At 41.7% G+C, this 24,020-nt stretch overlaps 1 protein-coding gene across 11 annotated transcripts in view; it reads right to left on the reverse strand.

The window, feature by feature from the left end:
• LOC125031324 (homeobox protein cut-like) overlaps window positions 1-21,371 on the reverse strand; it is a 347,203-nt gene extending 325,832 nt beyond the window's left edge. For all 11 annotated transcript variants that reach the window (XM_047622025.1, XM_047622019.1, XM_047622021.1 and 8 more), the window contains exon 1: window positions 20,803-21,371. In XM_047622025.1, the coding sequence (XP_047477981.1) occupies window positions 20,803-20,946 (144 nt within the window). In that variant the 5' untranslated portion in view covers window positions 20,947-21,371. The remainder of the gene's footprint in view (window positions 1-20,802) is intronic.
• Between the last annotated feature and the right edge of the window lie 2,649 nt (window positions 21,372-24,020).

Raw genomic sequence — 24,020 nt, forward strand, 5'->3', positions numbered from 1 at the left:
ATTTGCTAATGCATTTATACGCAACATTTGCTCCCTCTCTTTCTCTGTCTGTGTCTGTCACTGTCTCTGTCTGTCTCTCTCTTTCTTTCTCTATTTCTGTTCTCTCTCTCTCTCTCTCTCTCTCTCTCTCTCTCTCTCTCTCTCTCTCTCTCTCTCTCTCTCTCTCTCTCTCTCTCTCTCTCTCTCTCTCTGTCTTTCTCTCTCTCTCCCTCTCCAACGTTTTTTCCCGCGATTGTTAATTGACTCTGCGAATGAAATCGCGAATAGCACACAATATCGTCGCAAAACAATACCGATACAATACCGAAGCATACAAACGAACCATCCCCTTGCTAAGTTTCCTCCGGGGAACTTAAAGCTCCCGAGATGGCAACAAAGTTTGACAAAGTTGTTGCGGGTATTTGTATTGACTTTGGCGAATTTGGATTAACTTGCGGCAGTCGCACACAAAATTTACATGGGTGCGGCCGCAGGCTCAGGAGATAGGGAAGGATAAGGATGCGAAGAAGGATAGATGAACAGGAGCAGGGGAAGGATTGTTTAGGAAGGAATGAAACGACTAAAAGAAAACCTTTGTATGAAAGATGAAGAAAAGTCTTTGAGTAAATGAGATCAATAGGTATAACTAATCTCTAAAATAAATATTAATCATGAAATTTGTTACTGTAACAACTCAAAGCACAAAATCCAAAAACCCAATTGGTGAAGCAGACAAACACTCTGCGCCTAAATACAAACGAACCACACCTACATCAGAAGAGTCTACAACTTCTTAACGAAGGAGCCCTGCCAACAAAAACTCCAAGCGCCTCAGACGATCTCTCAGGAAACTTACCCTCACACGAAATCAATTAATACATACATTTCTATCCGAAAACTCGAAATATTTCAGAAGACGACGCAGCACCGCGAGTTTTCAATCACTTAAAACCGTCTAAGACCCAAGGGGGTAAGAAACCCATCTGGCAGGAGAATGAACGCTCGGCTGCCATCTAGGGAAAAAAGCGGCAGGTTCAAAAGAAATCTTCAAAATTTCTGTTCACTTTGATGATGCATTTAGAATCGATTGAGGTCGATTACCTTCTGCATTTGACACTAGAAAAAGAAGACTTAATTTAATCAGATGGTCTGGATTTTGTCAAACTTTCCTTCCCTTTTTTAAAATCGGGGATTACTTTGATTTCACCGCCACCGGCACTTTTCCCCAGTATTCCATATTAAATGAATGTAGATGAGTGTTTGAAAGGTTCCCTCTATTGATGATTTATTGAAGCTGCCAAAGGAAATGTTATTACCGATATCGAATCTGGACATGAAAGCAGAGCAAACACATTCTTAAAGTGTTCGTGCTAATTACTTCCGCAGATCCCTTTTAATAATGCGAGCCTTGCGTATGAGGCCAAGAAGGAGAGAGAGAGAGAGAGAGAGAGAGAGAGAGAGAGAGAGAGAGAGAGAGAGAGAGAGAGAGAGAGAGAGAGAGAGAGAGAGAAAGGCGGCACGAAGACGTACTAAAATGAATCGGACGAAAGAAGAAGAAGCAAAAAACTAAGAAGCAAAAGATGAGGAAATGCTCTCTACAATTTCCTCGTAAGAAAATATTCTCGTAATGAATAAACTTCCAATTTACTGTCAAACCCATTATCTCACTCCCCCGGTAATTAATAATGCTGCAGGATTATACAATTTTCTTTCTGTAAAATTTCATCCTCAGGTACACGGTCTCAGCTTCACTAGTTAGAACCTTAAGTGCCTCGCTTCTATAAATGTTTGAATTTTGTCGAAAGAATCAATGGCAGTTCTTCTGAAGTTCGGTGATAACACGATTAAAGTCACTTATCTAAACCAGTGGATGCGAAAAATGAGGATTAAGGGGGTTTAGTGCACCATACACAATCAATACTGGAGCCGCGGGTACAGTCTTGCAATTATAAGAATCTAATTAGCAAAGGCTCAATTTGATGTCGACAGATCCAGGGGTTTAGAGGGAAAGGAAAACCCAATATAGTGTAGCTGTGGGAGCATTATGAGCCGGTAAATTGTCTTAGTCTTGGAGCATATGTGGCTCCTTTGTTTCTTGAGCATTGGAAACCGTCGCTTTCTATTAGCTTTTCCTTATACGCGAAGCCCAAGTTGTTTTCCTGCTGAGGGAGGAGGGCAAGGAGGAGGTGGAAGGATGAATACTGCTGCATCTCGATCGTTCCTGCGAGGACGTATTCCTGGGGTTGAGATGCTGGTTGTTCTATGGCTGTCATTTCTGTTATCAGCGTTATCATTATTTTATTATCATGGGCGGTCTCGTCCACTTCGTGATCGGTATGTTCTCTTGCTGCTACTGTTGTTGTTGTTGTTATTAATATTATTATTATCATCATCATCATTGTTGTTGGTGCTACTACTGTTAAAATTATAATGATGGAAAGTAACAATGACATCAACAATCAACAAAATGAATAACTATCATTACTGTTATAATTATCATCAACAATTTTTTTTTTCTAAATGTCATCCTTTTCAACCATATGCTCTGTAAACTGTTTCTTCATTATCATATACAGCGCTGTTATCCTTTTTGCGTGCTGTCTCTCTCCAGAATTAATATCACACCACATGGTAATTATTTGTGCAAATGCTATTGTTACTGAAATTATAATCATTGTCAGTGTTACGATTATCGTCCGCTATATAAGGAACACATGATTTCGCTCTCCTATCTTTTAAGACTGCGTTACATCCCCTCTCCGCTCGCTACCATCTCTAGTGCGGGCGCCACCCTTCGGCCGCCGCCCATACTCTCTCTCCGCCCATACTAGCAGCATCGCAGATCATACAGGGGTTCGTGTGGGTCCACAGTGTCCCCATACACGGTGCGGGCGGGCGGTATGCGCGTAATGTTTTATCGTATGAGGGGATCTGGTCTGATAATTACTATCATACGCCACTCACCTACACCGTGCGTTATGATCGTATTTTAGTTAGCATTGAATGTGTTTATTAGCATATTTGGTCACGCGAGGATCGGCGTGTGCGTTGTGGGGGATCGACCCCAGTGGTAATCCTAGGAGAGCACAGGATGGCGACTTGTTTCCACGACTTTACTCTGTGTGTGTGTGTAACGTGGCTTCAAAGACACGGGCTTGGAAGAACACGGGTTAGAAAAGGGCGCTCTTTAATAATTCCGACTTTATGATAAGAGACAGAAGTTAACATGATAATAATGCATCGAGAAAAAAGACGGTTGCGCAACAGTGTGATAAAATTGCGTATCCCTGACGTTATGACAAGATGCAAAACACTAGATATGATACGACTAAGTCAACATAACACATAGTTTTAACACCGAAGATAAAACCGCATGCGATGCCTACCACAACATCACGAAAACGAACGAGATAATACACAAACAAAAGAAGCAAATGGTAATCAAGCTAAGAAAAAGAAAAATAAGATAACACCGGCAAAGGACGCGCCATGACGCAACGCAAGATAACGAAACACGCAGCGCAACGCCTCGCAGCACGAGGAGGCAAAATAACAAGCCAGCATTGCCAGGGTCACACGCAGATAGATGGAATAGATCGATCAGAAACCCGTCAAGCGTGTCCAGTCACTGCTTGGGGTTGAAATGGATCGATTGATTGATTACAGTTGATTAAAGAGTGCGGAGGGTCAGAGTTGTACCACCGAGCACGGGGTTGCGCCCTGCCCCCTGTTTCTTTTCTCTCTCTCCTTTTCTTTCTTGCGCTCGCTGTCTTCCTTCTCTTTCTGATTTCTTGATCAGCCCTTGCAAGGTTCTCTGAAACGATGGAACAGGAGCTATTACGGCGGTTCTGATCATGATATGACTAGAGGCGTTTTCTCGTTGGACTTTCGAAGGATTTTCGACCATATCTATCTCGTCACAGAGGTACGTTCTTCCCTAGGAAGGGGTAGTCGTGTGCATGTTCGTGTTTCGAAAATACTGTACCATGATCCTAATTAACATAATGGTAATGTTTCTTGTGCACTGATCACCGGCTACGTCAATAACTTGTCACCTTCTTTTCCTCTTTCCTTTCATTTACATACATATATACATATGCACTCACACACACACACACACACACACACACACACACACACACACACACACACACACACACACACACACACACACACACACACACACGGCTATATGGATATATACAAGCACACATATAGATAGGATGATAGAGATAGGCGCCTGCGCGAGTCTGTTATTATGCACCAGCCCCCCCTAAAAAAATCACACACACAAACACACTATATATATATATATATATATATATATATATATAAACATACACATATACATAAACACACACACACACACACACACACACATATATATGTATGTGTATGTATATGTATATATGTATATATGTATATATGTATATGTATATGTATATGTATACATATGCATATATATATATATATATATATATATATATATATATATATATATATATACTGCATATATATATATAAATGAAAATACAAACGTAGGTATATATTTATATAAATGTAATATGAGGCCTTGTATTTGGCAGACGCGCCGTAGCAGCGCAATAGAAAGATGGTCGGCGGCCGAGCGTGTGTTCCGGAGCGTTTTGATTATTTAATATGACATTCAATGACGTGCTACTGATGCTATTGCACGTCGATATTGCAAACACCTTATTGTTATTATAGGCATTGCAACTTAGGTTACTGTTATCATTGTTATGAAAGTGTTATCCATATCATGATATTATGCAGCGATGATACTTTTAATAACCTTTTGTTATAGTCATTCGAAAATGATGTTCATCGATTCTCATGCAAATTGTTCCGCGTGACGCTGAACAAATATGATTCCTGGTGCACGAGGCGTCGCAGGGGCGCAAGGGACGGCGGCCCAGGACGCGGACGCGGCGCTTCTTATGTCCTCGCTGCGGGGGCGGGAGCACGGGCGCGGGCGGCCGGAGGACACGCGGCACTGCACACACGCACTCACGAATCTGCACTTACACTACGGTGTAAGTGTAAAGTAAGGAGAGGTGGTGAGATCGGAGTGGGGAAGGAGGGAGGGAGGGGGGTAGAGGGAGGCAAGGAGACAAGGAAGGAATGGGGAAGGAGAGAAAGGGGGAGGAAGAAGAAAGGGGGAAGCAGATAGGGGGGATTAAGGATGGAGGAAGAGAGATAGATAGATAGATAGAGAGAGAAAGAGAGAGAGAGAGAGAGAGAGAGAGAGAGAGAGAGAGAGAGAGAGAGAGAGAGAGAGAGAGAGAGAGAGAGAGAGAGAGGGGGGGGGGGGGAAACATTCCAAACTTGCGTAACACCTTCGCCAAGGTACTCGCGTGCTTCTCGCACATAACACGGGCGTGGAACAATTGTCTATGAATATTTATCGCCGAAAAATTGGTCCGTAATGGGCTGCAAGAAGGACTACCTATCGCCGTAATCCTGGCGCGGGCGATCGTATCAACCGAAATCCATGAAAAAGAAGAAAGCGCCTGATTAATTAATCCTCCTCGACAGAAATATACACAGAGATAAAAAATAATTGTAGCTTTTCGGTAAAAATGTCCCGCCCTAATAGGAAGGGTTAGAGGAGGAGGGTGGGTGGGGGAGGGCGCGGGGTGAGGTGGGGGAATGATAGTGGTGGGGGGTGGGGGATGTAGGTAATATCTTCTAATATATCACGCCTAACGCGCCACACTCCCATAAATGACAATTGCACGACATACAAACAAATATATTTTTATCACGGCAATATCTATTGACACCGACAGATCGGCGCGGCTGCCTCGTGACGTCGGTGAAGTGCGAGGGGCGTTATTCCTCGCATTAGCGGCATCATGTCATACGGGAGTGCGGGCCGCGAGCACGCCCGACGCAGCGGACCCGAAAAGGGGGGTGGGATAGGAAAAAAAAAAAAGGGGGGGGAAAAAAGAAACGGAAAAATACGGGAGGTGTGGGGGAGGGTGGGAGAGGGGGGATATGACGATAAAATTGTTGTGTGCGAAGCTCTATCGGCGAAGAGAACAGTGCTCCTGTCTTTCATAACCATAAATACTGTGCTCTTTGCGGATGTAAATGTAAATTTCATTTTTTTTCGTTCTTTCTTTCCCCTTTTTTTCCTCCATGGTGTAAATACTTCCTAAATACTATGCAGAAAGGTGATGTTAATGACAGCAGAGGATTGAGACGGAGGATAGTGTCGATTGCATACACTGATATAGAAAAAATAAAAGGCTGTTATCAAAATGACGATGAGAGTGACGTTGGCAACATCACTAATAATAATGACACTAACAATAATAATATTCAATAAAGATAATCAATGAATCAGTAACAAGAAAAGTAAAAATAGTCTTAATAATAACACTAATGCTTGTGATGATGATGATAACAACAACATTAATAATAACAGTAATAATAATAATAATGACAATAATGATAATAATAATAATAATAATAATAATAATAATAATAATAAACAAAATAAAATAGGAATAGTAATCATAACAAAAATGATGATGTCTATTGTAAATAATGATAACAATGATAATGATAATGGTGATCATTATGACAACAATAAATACAAAAACAACAAAACAATAAAAATAATAATGATAATGATAAAAAAATAATAACAATCATAATAAATATAACAGTAATGGTAACGATGAATTTAGTAAGAACAACAAAATAACATTAAAAATAAATTTCAGAATATCCGTTTTAATTCTAACGACATCCACGAAAGGTTTAGCGTCGCAAGACATCTCAGAAAAGGGGAGTTGTAAGAAGTAATAATCACATTAACAGGAGAGAATCACCTTTAATTGACTGCAAAGACAGCGTATCGTAACCACCACAGTCACCATGGCCATCACCATCATCAGCTGCCCTATACACCACATCGTCACCCCCAGCCACTATAAATAACGACACGACAGATAAAATTACAATAACAATTTTCGCAACCCGCATTTTTCTTACTGAAGCGGTATCATTATCAGCCGCGACGCCACCACACTGCTACCAATAAAGACACCGACAACGAAAATACTCCGCCATATCATGCCAGCCCCACCCTCGCCCCCGCCTGCAACTTGCAAAAACAGCAAGTGCAACAATGCTACTGTCACACCACCAGCCTCATCACCAGGCCAAAAACACCACCATCAAACCGGCGTCAGCGCAACGACGTCAATACCAACACCAACGCCATGTCAGATGTAACGGCGTGCCACCATAACAGCAGTGACATCACCACCGCTGCAACATCGCTCCTGCACTGACATGGAAACGTCACCACCACATCAACATGAACTTCACTAACCCAATAACACTAAATATAAAATCGCTCACAAACACACACATAAAAAAAAAAAAAAAAAAAAAAAAAAACATTCAACAAAGACCGGAGAGCGCCGCGAACACGAACGAGCAACAACAGCAACAACAACAAAAACAACAAGGACTTGAACCTTGACGTCTGACCATCGGCTACTTGGCCCCGCGGTGTTGTGACAGTAATATCTTCGGCAGGACAGGGGTTCGAATCCCCCAGGGGCAGCAAATTGGTGGGGGGAGTTCGGTACCCGGGGGAGGCGTGTCTATTGCCCCTGACGTGTCTTGTTTAGAGGCCGATGGTACAGGCGTCATGTATCGCTGATGTGCGCGTATGTATGTGTGGATGTATGTGTGTGTGTGTGTGTGTGTGTGTGTGTGTGTGTGTGTGTGTGTGTGTGTGTGTGTGTGTGTGTGTGTGTGTGTGTTGGTGTTTGTTCGTGTGTTACTTCTTTTAAAACTTGACAGCAAAATCATAGTGCATACACTGCTACACACAAAACACCTTGGAAATATAAATATTTGTGGCACCAATGTGTCTTGCATTGTAGTTAGCACGATTTAGAGCACTTGTATAAGTAAGAAGGATGGGGAGGAGAGGGTTCCAGGACCCGCCCCCTTGGCTCGCGTGAGAAAGTAGCTGTTATCTTGGACCATCTGCTTAGTTATCATCCAACCTCTGTACTGCTGCCATAACGACCGCAACTACATCCACAATAATCACAACCCGGAAATGTCTTCTCCGGTCTCCAGTGCGCATGTGCGGGGGCTTCCTTCTGTAAGCGATATCAGGACCGCAGCTTTCGCCACGAGGAGTTCTACCATACACCACCCTCGCGTATTCCAGCCCCGCTATTCCGCATCATCGGCGTCGCCCCACCTCCCGTCGTCGCTCTTCCTGCCCTCACCCGCTGCCAACACTTCCAACATCCCCACCCGCGACCGCAGACCCTCCCAGCGCCCAGCCACACCCTTCGGCGCGATTTTCCTAAACCATCCGGACAGAAATTAACCGAAAAAAATTCTTCGTTATCGTTCACCGAGTCATCGCGTTATCACAACCTATAACCAAAGTCGGGGACAGAAAATACTCATTAGCTAAACAAACTTGATGTGAGGGAGGGGCGAAAGGGAGAGAGGGGGAGGTGGGAGGAAAGGGGGAGAGGGAAAGGGTAGGGTAGGGGGTAGAAAGGGGGAGAGGGAAAGGTTGTGGGGGAGGAGGCTCGGGTCAAAAAGTGGAGGGCTTGATAAAGGGATGCCATACGGCTCTAAAGGTGAGCTTTCAGTACACAGCACTTAAGATATCCTGCCGATGCTTCGTCCTCGCAGCGGATCGATATAAAGGCAAAGTTTTCGACAATACTGAAGCAAGAAATCCGGTAAATACGGTTGAGTGGGAAGCCTAATTAACGGGAGTTCCGACTCTAATGAAACCAAGACCCCTTCGGCTTCGCCCCCTCCGCCCCCCGGGGACTTGGAATTAGGGGGGTCAGGAAACAATGGGGGTTTATGACAAAATTAGGTCTGGAATGGCTCTGATCCATTACCGAATCCACTTTCGCAGAAACAATCCATATGGAGACCATTGATAAATGTGAGCATCTATTGACTGTAAATGTAAGAAACCAGCGTTCCATACTTGGCAAAATTAAATGTTATTTGAGACAGTAAATAAAACATAATAATGCGAAGATTGCGCTACTGATGAAACACGTCACATAATAAAAACAACAATAACAAGATAATAATGATACTAATATACAATAATAATGGTGCTGATGAAGTTATTATTTATGATTATAATGATACTAATAGCAATATCAATAATAATGATAATAATGATAATAATAACGATATATCAATACTAGCAATAAAATAATAACAATATCACAACAAAGTTGATGATGAGTGATGATGATGATGCTGATGCTGATGATGATGATGACGACGACGATAATAATAATATTAATAATATAACAACTACAATAATAAAAGCAACAACAACAATAATAATGATAATATCGTAATCATAATAACTAATAAAAATAATAATAAATATCTATAACAATAATCATCCCATCGTCATCACATCAACATAATAATGATAATAACTCGGATGAAATGAAGAAAGCGATCCAAAGAATCAAACTCCTCGTCTTGCAAATGGATCCCCACGCTAAGAAAAAGCCAAAGAATAAGGACTTCTATTCCCAAACCTCTACGAATCAGAATCCATAAAACATTATAACCAAAGAAAATACAAGATCAAACACCCAAACCCCCAGCCCTTTGTGATCCTTTTCAACAGCCCGGAGGCGAGACTCTGAGATGTTCTGTCGTCTATACAAATGTTCCATAAACACAAACCTCTATAAATCGGGAGACACAAGATCAAAAAAAACAAAATCCAATCGCCCTCGAAGGCTCGTTTTAATAACCTGATGAAAAATCTCGCATTCTGGCGTCTATAAAAATAGGGCTGAATCCCCCAGGGGGCAAACCACACCCCGCGATCCTAGGGTCAAAGGATTACAATCAATAGCACGAATCAATAGAACGTGATCGGGGAAATAGTGTTAACCCACAGCAACTACTCCGTTCTTGTGATGTTTGTGACGTATGCAACGTGCGTCTGTAATTTTGGAAAGATCTCTTACGGAGATATTTTTGTTGTTACTTCTTGAAGAAAAAGGAGAGAAAAAAATGTTTTGCTGGTAAGTTCGCTGGTGATGACTTGTCTTACAAAGTAGTGGAAGTCCAACATTAGCCAGTATTTAACGTAACATCTGGCTGAAAGAACTCTAAAGCGTATTCACTAATTAATATATTAATTTCCGTGTAAAAATCGACATCTTCAATCCACTGAATTATAGAGGGTAAAGAGCACTCTTTCCCAAGCCACTTTCCTTGAGCCTACAACTCTACCTCTAATTAGGCTTAAACCAGTTAGTAAAATTTCCAACTACTGATTACTTTGATATAAGATGTCATAGGAGGAGAGCCAAGCGTACAATCTGATATTACTTCATCTATGTGTATATCTTTTGTCGAGGTTTCGATTACTGATCCCCCCTCCCAGCTCTTTTTTCAAAGACCTCTAAAGACCGATTTTTCCAATTCTGTCTGATTGCGGACACTCGGAAGTTAAATCTCGCTCATTCATATGGTAATAATCCCACCCGAGGTGTATTCTACGGACGAGATTTTTATCTGCGATGTAATTGAATGCTTATGAGAGCCTGAGAGGAATAATTGAGATGCATTTTTTTCACATTTCTCTCATTTCAGAACACGTTCTCTCTGAAAATGTTAGAAATCGAAGAGCGCCTCTTTCTAGACTTTTCTTGTAATATTTTCTAACAACCTGTAAAATTTATTTTTATTTTCTGTACTGTAAGTTTTTTTTTTTTTTTTTTTTTTTTTTTTTTACCCGAAGTACTTCGGTTTATACAACTCAGCGTCTCTCACAGCTCATTCCAGTAATATTAACTTTCCTCTCTTTCCCTCCTGTGGCTCCCCGGCGATCGCAGTCTCCCTCTCCCCTTTCTCTCTCTCTCTCTCTCTCTCTCTCTCTCTCTCTCTCTCTCTCTCTCTCTCTCTCTCTCTCTCTCTCTCTCTCTCTCTCTCTCGCCTTGCATCCTCCCGGCCCGCCTTGCCCGTTGTCCTCCTTCCAATGTCCTATGTAGGGAGACCTGTGCCCCGTTGCCATCGCTATTCAAAGGAAGAAGTTACAATTGGTAAGCTATTGTACCTTCACATAGGATCTTCCACGCTACGCCCTCCCTTCCATTTCCTTGATTAATATGCCAGAATGATGCCAGTGATTGGAATATTGATGCGGTCCCCTTTAATCGCTAGACAATCCCCAATCCCCGGATCTCCTCCCGCTCGGTGGTCCCTTGATCGTGTTTTAGGGTTACAACTAAGGAAAAATTAAAAGAGACTGACTGTTTAATGGGTGGTCAGCGATCAGAAATTCCTCTTGGAAAATATGAATCGATAAATAATTACACTGGCCCTCTAATCATAGCATTAACAAAGGAAGGCGCAAGAGAGGAAAGGGGTGGTTTGCTGCGTCAAGACCCTCCAGCTAAGTCTAAAGATATTTAGAATCGCAGGTTTAGTGTACGCGTGTCAAACGAAAACACGTGTTAGAAGCGAGCCTGTGACCGAAATGTCTTTCTAGTTTGCCGATTTATTATTATTTTTTTGTCTTCACTAAAATTATAAGTCTCCGCAGAAAGCCAAAGGGCCGCTGCGATGTCGCTCAACGTTATCATTACGTCCGATCTCGGGGAATCAGAATTATATGTTTTTTTTATTATTATTCTGATCATAACTGATCTTCTTTCGGCAGATGGATATCGATTGTAATTGGGGATTTCCATGTTACTCTTCCAGTTGAATCACAACTTGGGATGACCCCGCCCCCTAAAAAGATGACGGAAAACCAAGAAACAAGAAATAAAACAATATTTTGAAATTCCATGTACGTACATCCTGTCAAAATCACACCAGAAGCGCTAGCCTTTATTTATCAGTATGTCAAATCAGTGTACTTGACTTCTCCCAATCCAGTGAAATCGATTCAGCATTAACAAGCTTTCTTTCTATCTTTCATTACTAACGGAAAAGTATGATTATGATTTATGAAAAACAAAGAAACAAAATCGCGTTCGTAGAGAGAACATCGCATACAAACAATCAATATTTAGTGATCATTCTGAAATTTCCTTGTCTAATCGATATTACGTTATTTCTCAGATTATTTCGTTCAAGCGTTCTCTTTATTCACAGCGAAAAGTACATACGAAAACCTATAATGATGCATTACGACCAATCGGAAATTCTATATATATACATATATACACACACACACATCTATATATATATATATATACATATAAACATACATACATACATATATACATACACACACACAAACACAAATAATCAAACACACACACACACACACACACACACACACACACACACACACACACACATATATATATATATATATATATATATATGTATGTATTCGAAAATAACAGCAGACAACAGGAAAAGGATAAGCTATATAAATCTGATTTTCATTATATCAACAGCTGTAAAGGTGGATAATCGTAATAGTAAAAATGATGCCAATGATGATAACAATACCAGTATCAGAACTAATATTACTACGAATAATGACATTACAAATAAAATAACAACTATAATTACTTTAATTACCGTTACTACTATGATTTTACTATATCGGAATTATCAACATAATAATTTCCCCAACACTGCCACTACAGTAATCTAACTGACTGATTACTGAAATTGCATTGAACTTCACAATCTATATTAATCTACTCTTTCGTTTTCATTAATCAATCCAAGTAAACAAGCGTCCTTTTCATATACATATATATATATTTACATATACATACATACATATAGATACGTACACATGTGTGTGTGTGTGTGTGTGTGTGTGTGTGTGTGTGTGTGTGTGTGTGTGTGTGTGTGTGTGTGTGTGTGTGTGTGTGTGTGTGTGTATGTGCACGTGTGTGTAACAAAGAACAAACACCCCTAAAAAACAAAGCCGTCTGTAATTAGGCTGCGATCGTTACATACGTAATAACGAGTCAGTTCATGCTCATCTAAGTGATAGATAGTTTGAAGACCGGCTACCCTATGTGAACGAGCGTCCCAACCCATGATTGATCGGTGGTCTCGTGATCAATAGTAGTTATTCAACCTAACATGACTCCCTTCACAACCACGGGAGGGTCAGCCCGGCCCCGTTACCATCGTGTTGAGATCACACTCTATTTACAGCTTATTGGCTCACTACATTACGAACACTGCTACTTGTTACATAGGCCGCGTGATTGATTCAGGGTTTCGAACACCTCCGATTCGAACAGGTTGGTTGTGGTCGGGGCGATGGGTTTTGTGTGAGTGTGTGTGTGTGTGTGTGTGTGTGTGTGTGTGTGTGTGTGTGTGTGTGTGTGTGTGTGTGTGTGTGTGTGTGTGTGTGTGTGTGTGTGTGTGTGTGTCCTTTACTAAGATGAGATTATGAATATGGATTATTTAGTACGATATATCAAAATCGGATCCACGTGGAAAGAGAGTAACTGAGAGTAAATGAGTTACAAAATAAAGAATTATGAAAATTGTCTGATTAGCGTTATCTACAGGAAATGACCGTAGTGCTCTCACCCGACTTACAACTTTTTGTTATATTGGTAGATGGAAAGTGCTGGTAATATATCTTTTACCTTCACATTAGTTTTTCATCTAAATACAGATTCTATCACTATTTTTACTGATATCACCATTGCGAAGTAAGAAGTTTTCCCTCTCAAAGGTAGACCAATCAGAGCTCTAAACATTTTTTTCTGATTCACATTTCCTCCCAACGCCTTTTCCCCACACGGAAAACCTGTAGAAAATCATTCGCGCAATGTCACTGCCGATGCCGCAGCCAGTTGCCGCTCCTTCTGTTTGTACAAGTCGTTCCTCTGTTACTCATACAGGATTCTGTGCGCAGTCCCCTCTTTCAGCCAGCCATCCTGTGCGCCCTTTCCTGCCTCCTCCCCTTCTCGTCTCAACCTTTGCTTCCCCTCTCCCCCTCCCCAATGGCTCTTCCCTCTGGCCCTTCCCTAGGACAGTGCCCAAGTTGCGGCAAGGGGAAGTGTTTAGCGTGTGTCTATCAAGCTCCTTGGGTGGCCGGATGGACGCCCTTAGGGGGAGGAGAGGAGAGGGGAGATGTGAAGGTGTTGCAGGAGGGAGGGGAATGGAGGGGGCATGTTAGCTTGCATTAGAGGGGGCGACGATAGACAGAAACAGGGACGAAGGACGGGCAACAGAGAGGGAGGACGCAGGATGGAGCTAATAGTTCGACAAGCTTTCCCCAAAAATATTGGGTGTGGGCGGAGGTCTGCCGTGAGTGGAGGAGAGGGGAAAAGTGTGTTAGTGTTGCAAAATGTGTTTTTTTTTTAAAGAGAGAGAGAGAGAGAGAGAGAGAGAGAGAGAGAGAGAGAGAGAGAGAGAGAGAGAGAGAGAGCGAGAGCGAGAGCGAGAGAGAGAGAGAGAGAGAGAGAGCGAGAGCGAGAGCGAGAGCGAGAGAGAGAGAGAGAGAGAGAGAGAGAAAGAGAGAGAGAGAGAAGGGAAGGGGAGAGAGGAATGAGGGAGAGTTTTAGAAGCGGAGAAACAGAAGCAACGCAAGATGTAGGAGCCAGAGAGGACATGTGTCAGTGTGGGGTGGCGGGGGAGATGTATTAAGGGGTTGGGGGTAAGGGAGAGGGAGGTGGGAAACTTCACGCTAACAATGCCAAGACAAAGATTAAAAAAGAGAGAGGGGAGGAGAGAGAAGCCCTCTGAAGCTGAGATAAATAAGTATACTGAGTGTTTATAAAGGAATGAGCAATGGCTGAGGTAAAAAAATAATAATAATAATAATAATAACAGTATTGTATTTTGGTTCATAGCTATATGTCATTATGTGTGAGAAAATCAAGGCAGCAAAGGATGACATCATAGTATATGTGTAAACCAAAAGAAAATATTATCGCAAAAATATATTGAATTTAATGAAATGACGCTAAGAAATATATAACAATGACGACGGTTGCAATATTAATTGCAGTGACCGCAATATCATGTAGCTCCAAACAGCAAAATAAATATAACAATTACTATTATGATTTTAAACTTTTTTATCACGATTAAAATGAACCCACTAGAAATTTGAAAATAATGATGAATGCTGTTGTATCAATTATAATTACAAAAAATAACAGTGATCATAGTGATAACAATAACCACAACTAAATTTTACTTATAACAAAAACAGTTTTCATCAATCTCATAAACCATAACAAAAACAAACATGACAGAACTAATGTTACGATGATTTCTACAACGAAATAACTAGTTCAGTATTGACATCCAGAATTTTTAAAATCAGTACTTCTGTTTTGTTTTGTATAGAAAATTGTTTACAAATCAAACAGTCCACTCGCTGGGGCAACAGTTATCATACAAGCATCCAGGAAAGTATATACACTCATACACATCCTATACATCATATTTATTTATTTATTTACTTATTTTTTTCATTTCTGTCCTTTATTATTATTTTTTTCGTGTGACATCACTGCCAATTGAGGCGAGCAAAAACATCGGGTTTGGGGAGAAGGGAACAAGATGCATGTGAGACTTGACGCTTGTTATTGGTGTTGTGACGCATCGTGTTATTAAAGGCTGAACAGCGTCGCTCATTGCAACTCAATATGCGGACTTACATGTTTATTTATGGCTATTCATAAATGTGTGAGTGCGCGCGGTTTTGTATGTGTGCGTGTATTAATATAAATATAAATATAAATATAAATATATTTATATATATAAATATATATATATATATACATATATATTTACACACACACACACACATCTATTTATTCATATATGTATATAAGTATATGTATATGTACATGTATATGTAAATGTGTGTATATATATATGTGAGTGTGTGAGTGTGAGTGTGAGTGTGAGTGTGAGTGTGTGTGTGTGTGTGTGTGTGTGTGTGTGTGTGTGTGTGTGTGTGTGTGTGTGTGTGCTTATGCTTTGGCTTATGAGTTTGCTTTCACAAGTAAAATATTCAACATTTTTCGTTCTCAATATCGGTCCTAATTAACACTGTTTTATTTACAATAACCTCCCAATCAGCAGAGAACCGTAAGAAACAATCGGCAGACCCGCCTTGCGTGCGGCGCCGACACCGCGCCTACGCTCTGCTACTTCCCCCTCCCCCCGCCCCCTCTACCTGCGCTGGAGGTGGTGCGCCCACACAGCCCGCACGCCCACCGTCGCGCATCCACCCAAGCCGCGGCTGAGAGCAACATACCAACACGCCGAAAAGCGGCTCTCCGCCCATACGCGAGCGTGCCGCGCCCTCGCTCCCTGGCTGTCGCTGTCGCCGTCTCCTCCCGATCCGCGGAGCGCCGATGCACGGGCGCCTCGCGGCCTTTTTTATGTCGCATATGTCTCATCTCAACACCAGGCACGGCGGCTGCGATTTCCTGGCACATGCCGCCGCCAGATATACTGCCAGTTCTTAATGAGAACACACACATATGCTTAGTCGTATCATATATATATATATATATATATATATATATATATTATATATATATTTGTATTGTATCTATTTACTTATTTGTATCTATATCTATATCTATGGATCTATCTATCTGTATTATACATATATATACATAAATACATACATATATATGTATATGTATGTATAAATACATAAATACACATATATATGTATACATATATATATATATATTATATATATATATATATATATATATATATATGGAAAGAGAGAGAGAGAGAGAGAGAGAGAGAGAGAGAGAGAGAGAGAGAGAGAGAGAGAGAGAGAGAGAGAGAGAGAGAGAGAGAGAGAGAGAGATACACGCACATATACATATTTAAAAAGTATATATCTATACATATATATCTGTGTGTGTGTGTGTGTGTGTGTGTGTGTGTAAGTTTATGGATATATGTATGTATGCATATGTATATATATATACAATAACATATACATAGACAATATATATGTATGTATGTGTGTGTATATATGTATATATATATATTATATAATTTCCGTGCTAAAGCATAATTCCAGTTAATAACATTAGTGCGAAAAATACAGTACAAGGTATGTTTCGGTGTCCACAGTCATACCGGTTTGCACAGCAAATATATATCTTACTATCTAATATCTACATATATCTCTGTTGTATGGATCATATACCGCAGATTCCAGAAATATCGGATTTATGAAAATTAAATATACTGCGCTACAAGAAATAGTTTACAGTATCGACAAATCTGTTGCTGGTAAATTCTAAACAGGTGAGATACTTGTCTTATAAAGGGTGGATTGCAGACTCATCGATAAATCTCAGATTTTTAAAGAACGTTTATAATTCTACATTGTGACAATTCGAATATCAAAAGTTTATTGCGGAAATTCTTGACGTAGGAGGGAGCAAAAATACTGGCCATCCATCGATGCAGAGTTTTACTTTGCCGATAAAGGATTTTGTGTCAATTAACTGAAATTATGACAGATACAGGACGCTTCAGCCGCTTTGGTCCGATGTAGTAATAAGACCCTTCCACTGGAGGCAAAATGTGTACAAACACTGAGAGGATGACTAAGAAGTTCTTCGTGTAATTGTGGAGATAATGAACACTGGTTCATATAGGAATCTTATAATGAATATGTAAATACTCCACAAGATATGATTTACGGTTTCCCATGAGGTATGAGTGTAAATGTTATGATTAACTCTGCTGCACAGAAATAAATTTGCAGCGTAAAGAAAACAAAAAAAAAAAAAAAAACCACAGAATAAATAAAAACCCATTTCCTACTGGTGACAAGCCAGCTAGCATTGATTTTCAGAAGTGAAAATATTTTTTAAAAATCAATAACCTATGCAGAATGCAGAATTATATTGGAAGATGCGGTTTTGGGATGTTGCCGCCGCCGCCCCCGCCTCCTGCGGCCCAGTGTTGAAGGAAACCAAGTTGTGTGCGGCCCCTTTGCGTTCACGTGCAGGCAGGGGGTATGTGCGTATGCATGTATGCATGAAGGCAAGCATGAACGTTCGTATGTGCTCTCTATCTTTTGGATATATATGTATTTGTCCGTGTGTGTGTGTGTGTGTGTGTGTGTGTGTGTGTGTGTGTGTGTGTGTGTGTGTGTGTGTGTGTGTGTGTGCGCGTGTGTGCGTGTGTGCGTGTGTGTGCGTGCGTGCGCGTAAGATTGAAGGTGTATTTATATGTATACATTCGAGAGTATAAATGTTTACTCACACTCCTTTCTAAACTGGCAAAAAAACAACAACAAACAACGGCCAGACCAAGTCTCGTGCTTCTTATGACCTGTCGATGGTGTCACTGAGGATTACGTGACGGTCTGAACTCGAGCCCCGGACCCGATGTCTGGTCTGCCTTGGTTACGTTTCAATCACGAAGACGAGACGCCGAGCCGCAACTCCTAATCTCGTCGTGATCCATTACGTTATTTGGTGATTTGTAAACAGACTTCCTGACTGACAAGAGCGACGATTTGTAGCGAGAAAGGGGGGCGAGATGCACGGGCCTCGTTCCAAATCGGTCTTGTTGCCGTACTAAGTGAAATCACCCCGCTTGATATTGGATATAAATTACAATCAGAAAGTTAATTGCATTGCCCCGAGTTAGTCCCAATGGCTGCAAACACTTCTTTGTAAAATCATAACGGTTCTCAAACATGCAAAAAGCGAAAAGTCAGAATTAGTAGAAAGCCGCTAAGTTGAAATAAGTTAGCGGCCGGCCAAAAACCGACAAAGAGGAAAAAAAGCAGGGGGTTGTTTATCGTGGAGCATTTTTATAATAACTTTGAGGAGCACTTGGGAGAGCGGCAAGAAGCCTCGGCAGCGGGGGCTGAGCATACACCGGGGCGGCACCGTCCCTCACCTTGATTGGAGGGTAGGGTGTCACTAACTACTATGATTGTCGGCAGCCACTGCTCTTACTCAAGTTTTAATTTAGACTGTGTAGCACCTTCGTGTGTCTCTACAGTTAAGCAGGTGTAGTGGTAAATCTTATATTTATTTATCAAGAGCGTTCGTGAGGCCGTTATACATGTTATGCACAATATTCAAAGTCAGTCACTGCTGTTGGAGATTTTACAATAACGGACTGTTTACCAAACACTGATCATTAAACATGAACTACTAGAGTGAAATGTAAATTCATTTATCAGCAAATTAGAAAATATATGTATTTTCCATTGAACATCTCGACGGGGACACGGCGGCCACCAATTATCCCAGGAAATCGGCAGACTAAATTTCGGAGAAGACAATAATTTCCGTTATGAAAACCTTTCTAATAGTATCTATTATAACTTCATAATTTATTTACATAACATGTTTTACACAGGTGTCAAGACTTTTACACAGAATCTGCCAAAATTAAAAAACAAAATCAATATCTTTAGCGTTACACTAATCAACATCGACGTTTTTCAAATTTCTTCTTCAGACTCCAGGTACGCACACACAAACACACACGCACGCTTTACTCCCCTCCCTTATTCTCCTCTCTCCTTTCTCCCCAAGTCAGGCTGGCTGGACATGACTTTCGCCGGACTGCGCAGATCTTCATAGATCACAGCCTCTCTGCCCTCGATCTCACAGCATCTTCCGGTATTTCTTGTTATGCAAAACGAAGACGATATTAGTCATCGTCTTCCGTGATCATTGACACGAGTAGATGCCACACGCCCGCCCGGCACGTCGCGAATCACACTCGGGGATCCAGCTCTCCCTCACGTCAATTAATCTTCAACAACTCAATACGAGCGAAGATTGTGTCGACTCATAGCAGCGCTGTCATAAGAAGGCGATCAGGAGTCCCTGCATGGAAGCCTCGCACTGGACCTTAGCACTAACATACACTGGGGTTATTCCATTGTTGCAAATCATCTCATGCAATACACATATTGTTTAGAGTTCGTGCTTCACGCTGCACAGGTATGTTTTCGCAATGCTAATTCGTTATGACACTGGTTTATTGACTTCCTTCCTCCTTATTGGAATTTTTGCTATTCGCGTTCAAGTTAATTTGTTTTCAAACTTCGATCTTAAGAATTCTGTGACAACGTCTTCTCCGAAAGCTTCTTCGAATAACCACTTCCGCTGGGATAATCCGGCGTCCCAGAATACATATAGAATCCTACAGCAAAACGCCTGTCCAGAGGGCCAGTGCGAAGGAAGGCCTGGCGAGGCGGGATGTCCGCGAGGGAGCTGTCCGGGCTGGCGCGGCGCGGGGCAGGTGGGAGAGACGTCCTAAGTCCCCGCCATCTCCACTATTACACCCGCTGCTCCGCTCGACGGAAATTTCGATGCGGAAGACGCACTCGGGGCGTTCTCCTTCGTGTGTCACTCTAATCTCCTTGTGTGTCACTTTGTGGTGGAAGGCCGTGATAAACAATGGGCGACTGACACTTGCCCCAGAAAGGCTGGTGGGCGCATGTTATTCACTAAGTTACAAATAAATATTCCAAATTGATATTATAAACTTTGAATAAACTTTGTGTCTGTAATATATTTCTGGTACATGCAGTAAGACCACTGTGATAAAGATATTTTTCCAACTTCAAATTTCTGGAATATCATTAATGATTTAGCCATATTTTAAAATTATAACGCTTAAGAAACATGAAACATAAACAGAGCGAAAGAAGCATTCAAATGATAACGCGGAGAGTGTTGTGTGACCGTCATTCTGGGAAACGGGAGAGTCACCATGTGCCTCGTGGTGCCACTCGTGAGTGCCATACCACAGCAAGGTGACACTACTCAAGTGCCAACGTACCTGTTGCCAGAATTGTGCCAGCAGGAAGATTCGTTCCTTCTTGAAGAGCCAGTCCATGGACTGCAGGTTGTGTAGGGCAGCCATGTCCTTTCCAGGGTTCTCGCCCCCTGCGCCGCCCTGGGCGTCAGGGCCTGGCGCCGCCATGCTACCCAGGAGAGGGTGAGGAGCCACTGTGAAACCTCCCCAACCGCCCACGGCGCCTGCACCCTGCCACCCGCCGCCCACCTCCGGGCCCGAACCACCCTCAGACGCAGCCACCTTCACGAATTCCAAGCGCACAAGTAGAGGCAGCAGTTAATAGCAGACTTGGTACATGACACTATTAGATATGGTCTCACTAAAAGTTGTCACTGTGTACAAAATGGTATGGTGATGGCAAGTAGTGGTGTCACTGTACACGGCACGGGCCAACACGTCACACTAGTACAGCCCGCGGGGCCACCCGATACAGCACTGGCGGTGCTCACGTCTGTCACACACTCGGGCACAGCGGGACCTGCGGGCGACACACGGCGTTGTGTGCGCTACGTGAGGGCCACCCTCAGACTGGAGACGACTTGTTGGTCCCCGCCCGCTCACACCGCTCGCTCACAGTCGCCCGCTGCTGCCCCCTGGCGGCGGGGGCAGGGGGCGGAGCTTCTTCGCAGCCCGCCCACCATTGGTCCAGCCAGCACCGGGGGGGCGGGCCACCCAGCCACCTCCTCACCACACTCATTTATTGCCACCCATGTATCACACCAGAACACCACCTCGGAAGCCGCTCACACCGTCCGCTTCTACCGCCCACACCACACACCCGCCGCTGCACCACGCTAGCCCACCACACCACGCGCCTTGGCCTCGAGCTCCTCCTCCCTCATGCTCTTCCGTACACCTCGTCCTCACACCTGTCACTGCTGACCCTCCTCGCAATAAACATAATTTCCTCCAAGGTCCCGCGAAAACAAGAGATATTTAGCGATTAATAAAATTGACCGTTTCATACGCATAACACATTTCTTCTCCGAACTTCCTTCAATAATTCTCCATCAGTGTAAGCTGGAATGGAGCACAATTCCTGTGTTAAAGACTGCAAAACACAGACTTGAGGTCTCAAAAAACATAAAGAAGGAAAATCTTACATATGTATGAATGCAGTAAAACAAACAATGGTGTTATTCTGTTATGTTCTAAGGAAGATAAGTCCTAGAAACCGAAGAGTAGGATTTTGAAATGTAATCTTCTGATGTTATGATAATCAAAATCGTGCAGTGTTATGCAACGGGAAACGGTAGAGACCAAGACTGTTTCCCTATAGGAGCTGTTACATTGTTATGCAACGGGAAACGGTAGAGACCAAGACTGTTTCCCTATAGGAGCTGTTACATTGTTAGTGGTGCAGATCGCAAGAACACTTTCTCAGAGCCTTTGTATTATGCTTTGATTTCTTTCGTTGATTCTTGGTCTCGCAAGATGTTGCACTTGTTGCCTCGGTCTTCGTGACACGACCGATAAAAATAAAACCTTTATCGGCTGGATCATCTCGGAGACATTGTTCCCTCCTCCAGAGACCGGCCGATGCCTCCAGCGCGCCCGAGAAGCTCCTCTCACACGCCCCCGATCTTCGGCTCCGTCGGCCGGACCGGCGGCTTTGTCGGCTGGATGTCGCGAGGTCGAGGTGAAGGCGGCGAGGGTTTGGCGGTCGGCCGCGGAGGGCATCGGCAGGTGGAAAGTTGGAGGCCGACGGCGCTCTCGTTCCGATGTCCTCCCTCTCTGCTGCTGCTTTTTCGCCGGCGAGCCTCCTCGGCGGGGAGCCAGTGCCGCTCCCCAGGACGTTTACAAAACTGGATATATATATACATATATATATATATATATATATATATATATATATTTACATACACATACATACTTGTATACACAAACACACACACACACACACGCACACACACACACACATATATATATATATATATATATATATATATATGTATGTATGTATCTCTCTATATGTATGTAAATATAGATATAGATATATATATGGATGTATAGATAAATACACACACATATATATATATATATATTTATATATAATATACATATATAAATATATATATAGTTATATATACATACTTATATATATATATATATATATATATATATATGTGTGTGTGTGTGTGTGTGTGTGTGTGTGTGTGTGTGTGTGTGTGTGTGTGTGTGCGTGTGTGCATTTGTGTGTGAGTGTATGGGTATATATATGCATATACACATATACACACACACACACACACACACAAAACACACACACACACACACACACACACACACACACACACACACACATATATATATATATATATATATATACACATATACACATATATACATACACACATATATATATATAGATATACACATATATACATACACACATATATATATATACACAAACACACACACACACATATATATATATGTTTATATATGTATATATGTATATATAGGCATACATTTACACACATACATATATATATATATATACACACACACATATATATGTGTGTATGTGTGTGTGTATACATACACACACACACACACACACACACACACACACATATATATATATATATATATATATATATACATATATATACATACACATACACACGCGCATACACACACACACACACATGCAAGCATATGTGTATATATATATGTGTGTGTGTATATATATATATATATATATATATATATATATATATATATATATGTTTATATGTATATATATGTATATATATTTATATGCATATATAACACTCCTGTATTTTTTAAAAAATCTCATACTACATAATACCGATTTTTAGAATTGGGAACAGGGATAATCCCTTCCCTTTAAAGATGAAATGATAACGATGCATAAGGAGAGAAATACAAAAAAAGGAAAATAACGGCGATGATGGGAATGACAATAACTTATTGCTTTGTTGTCTCGCAGCATTTTATTTCCTTTTAGAAATGAAGTTAGTGTAGAAGTGCAGTTGGCGTAACTTTAAGTCTATGCCTTCTTGCTGAACTTTGGGGACATATTAATTTTCATGACTGGGAGGAGAATTTTTTTCATCTGAAGGCAGTGAGCGTCGAGTGAGCGCCGGGCCTGACTGGTCACCAGGTCTTGTGATAGAGAACCTTTTTCTTTTATTTCTTTCTTTGCCTTTTTTTGTTAGGAGTTCGTTAAGTAA

The sequence above is a fragment of the Penaeus chinensis genome, chromosome 12, assembly GCF_019202785.1.
Source record: "Penaeus chinensis breed Huanghai No. 1 chromosome 12, ASM1920278v2, whole genome shotgun sequence".
Classification (NCBI taxonomy): domain Eukaryota; kingdom Metazoa; phylum Arthropoda; class Malacostraca; order Decapoda; family Penaeidae; genus Penaeus; species Penaeus chinensis.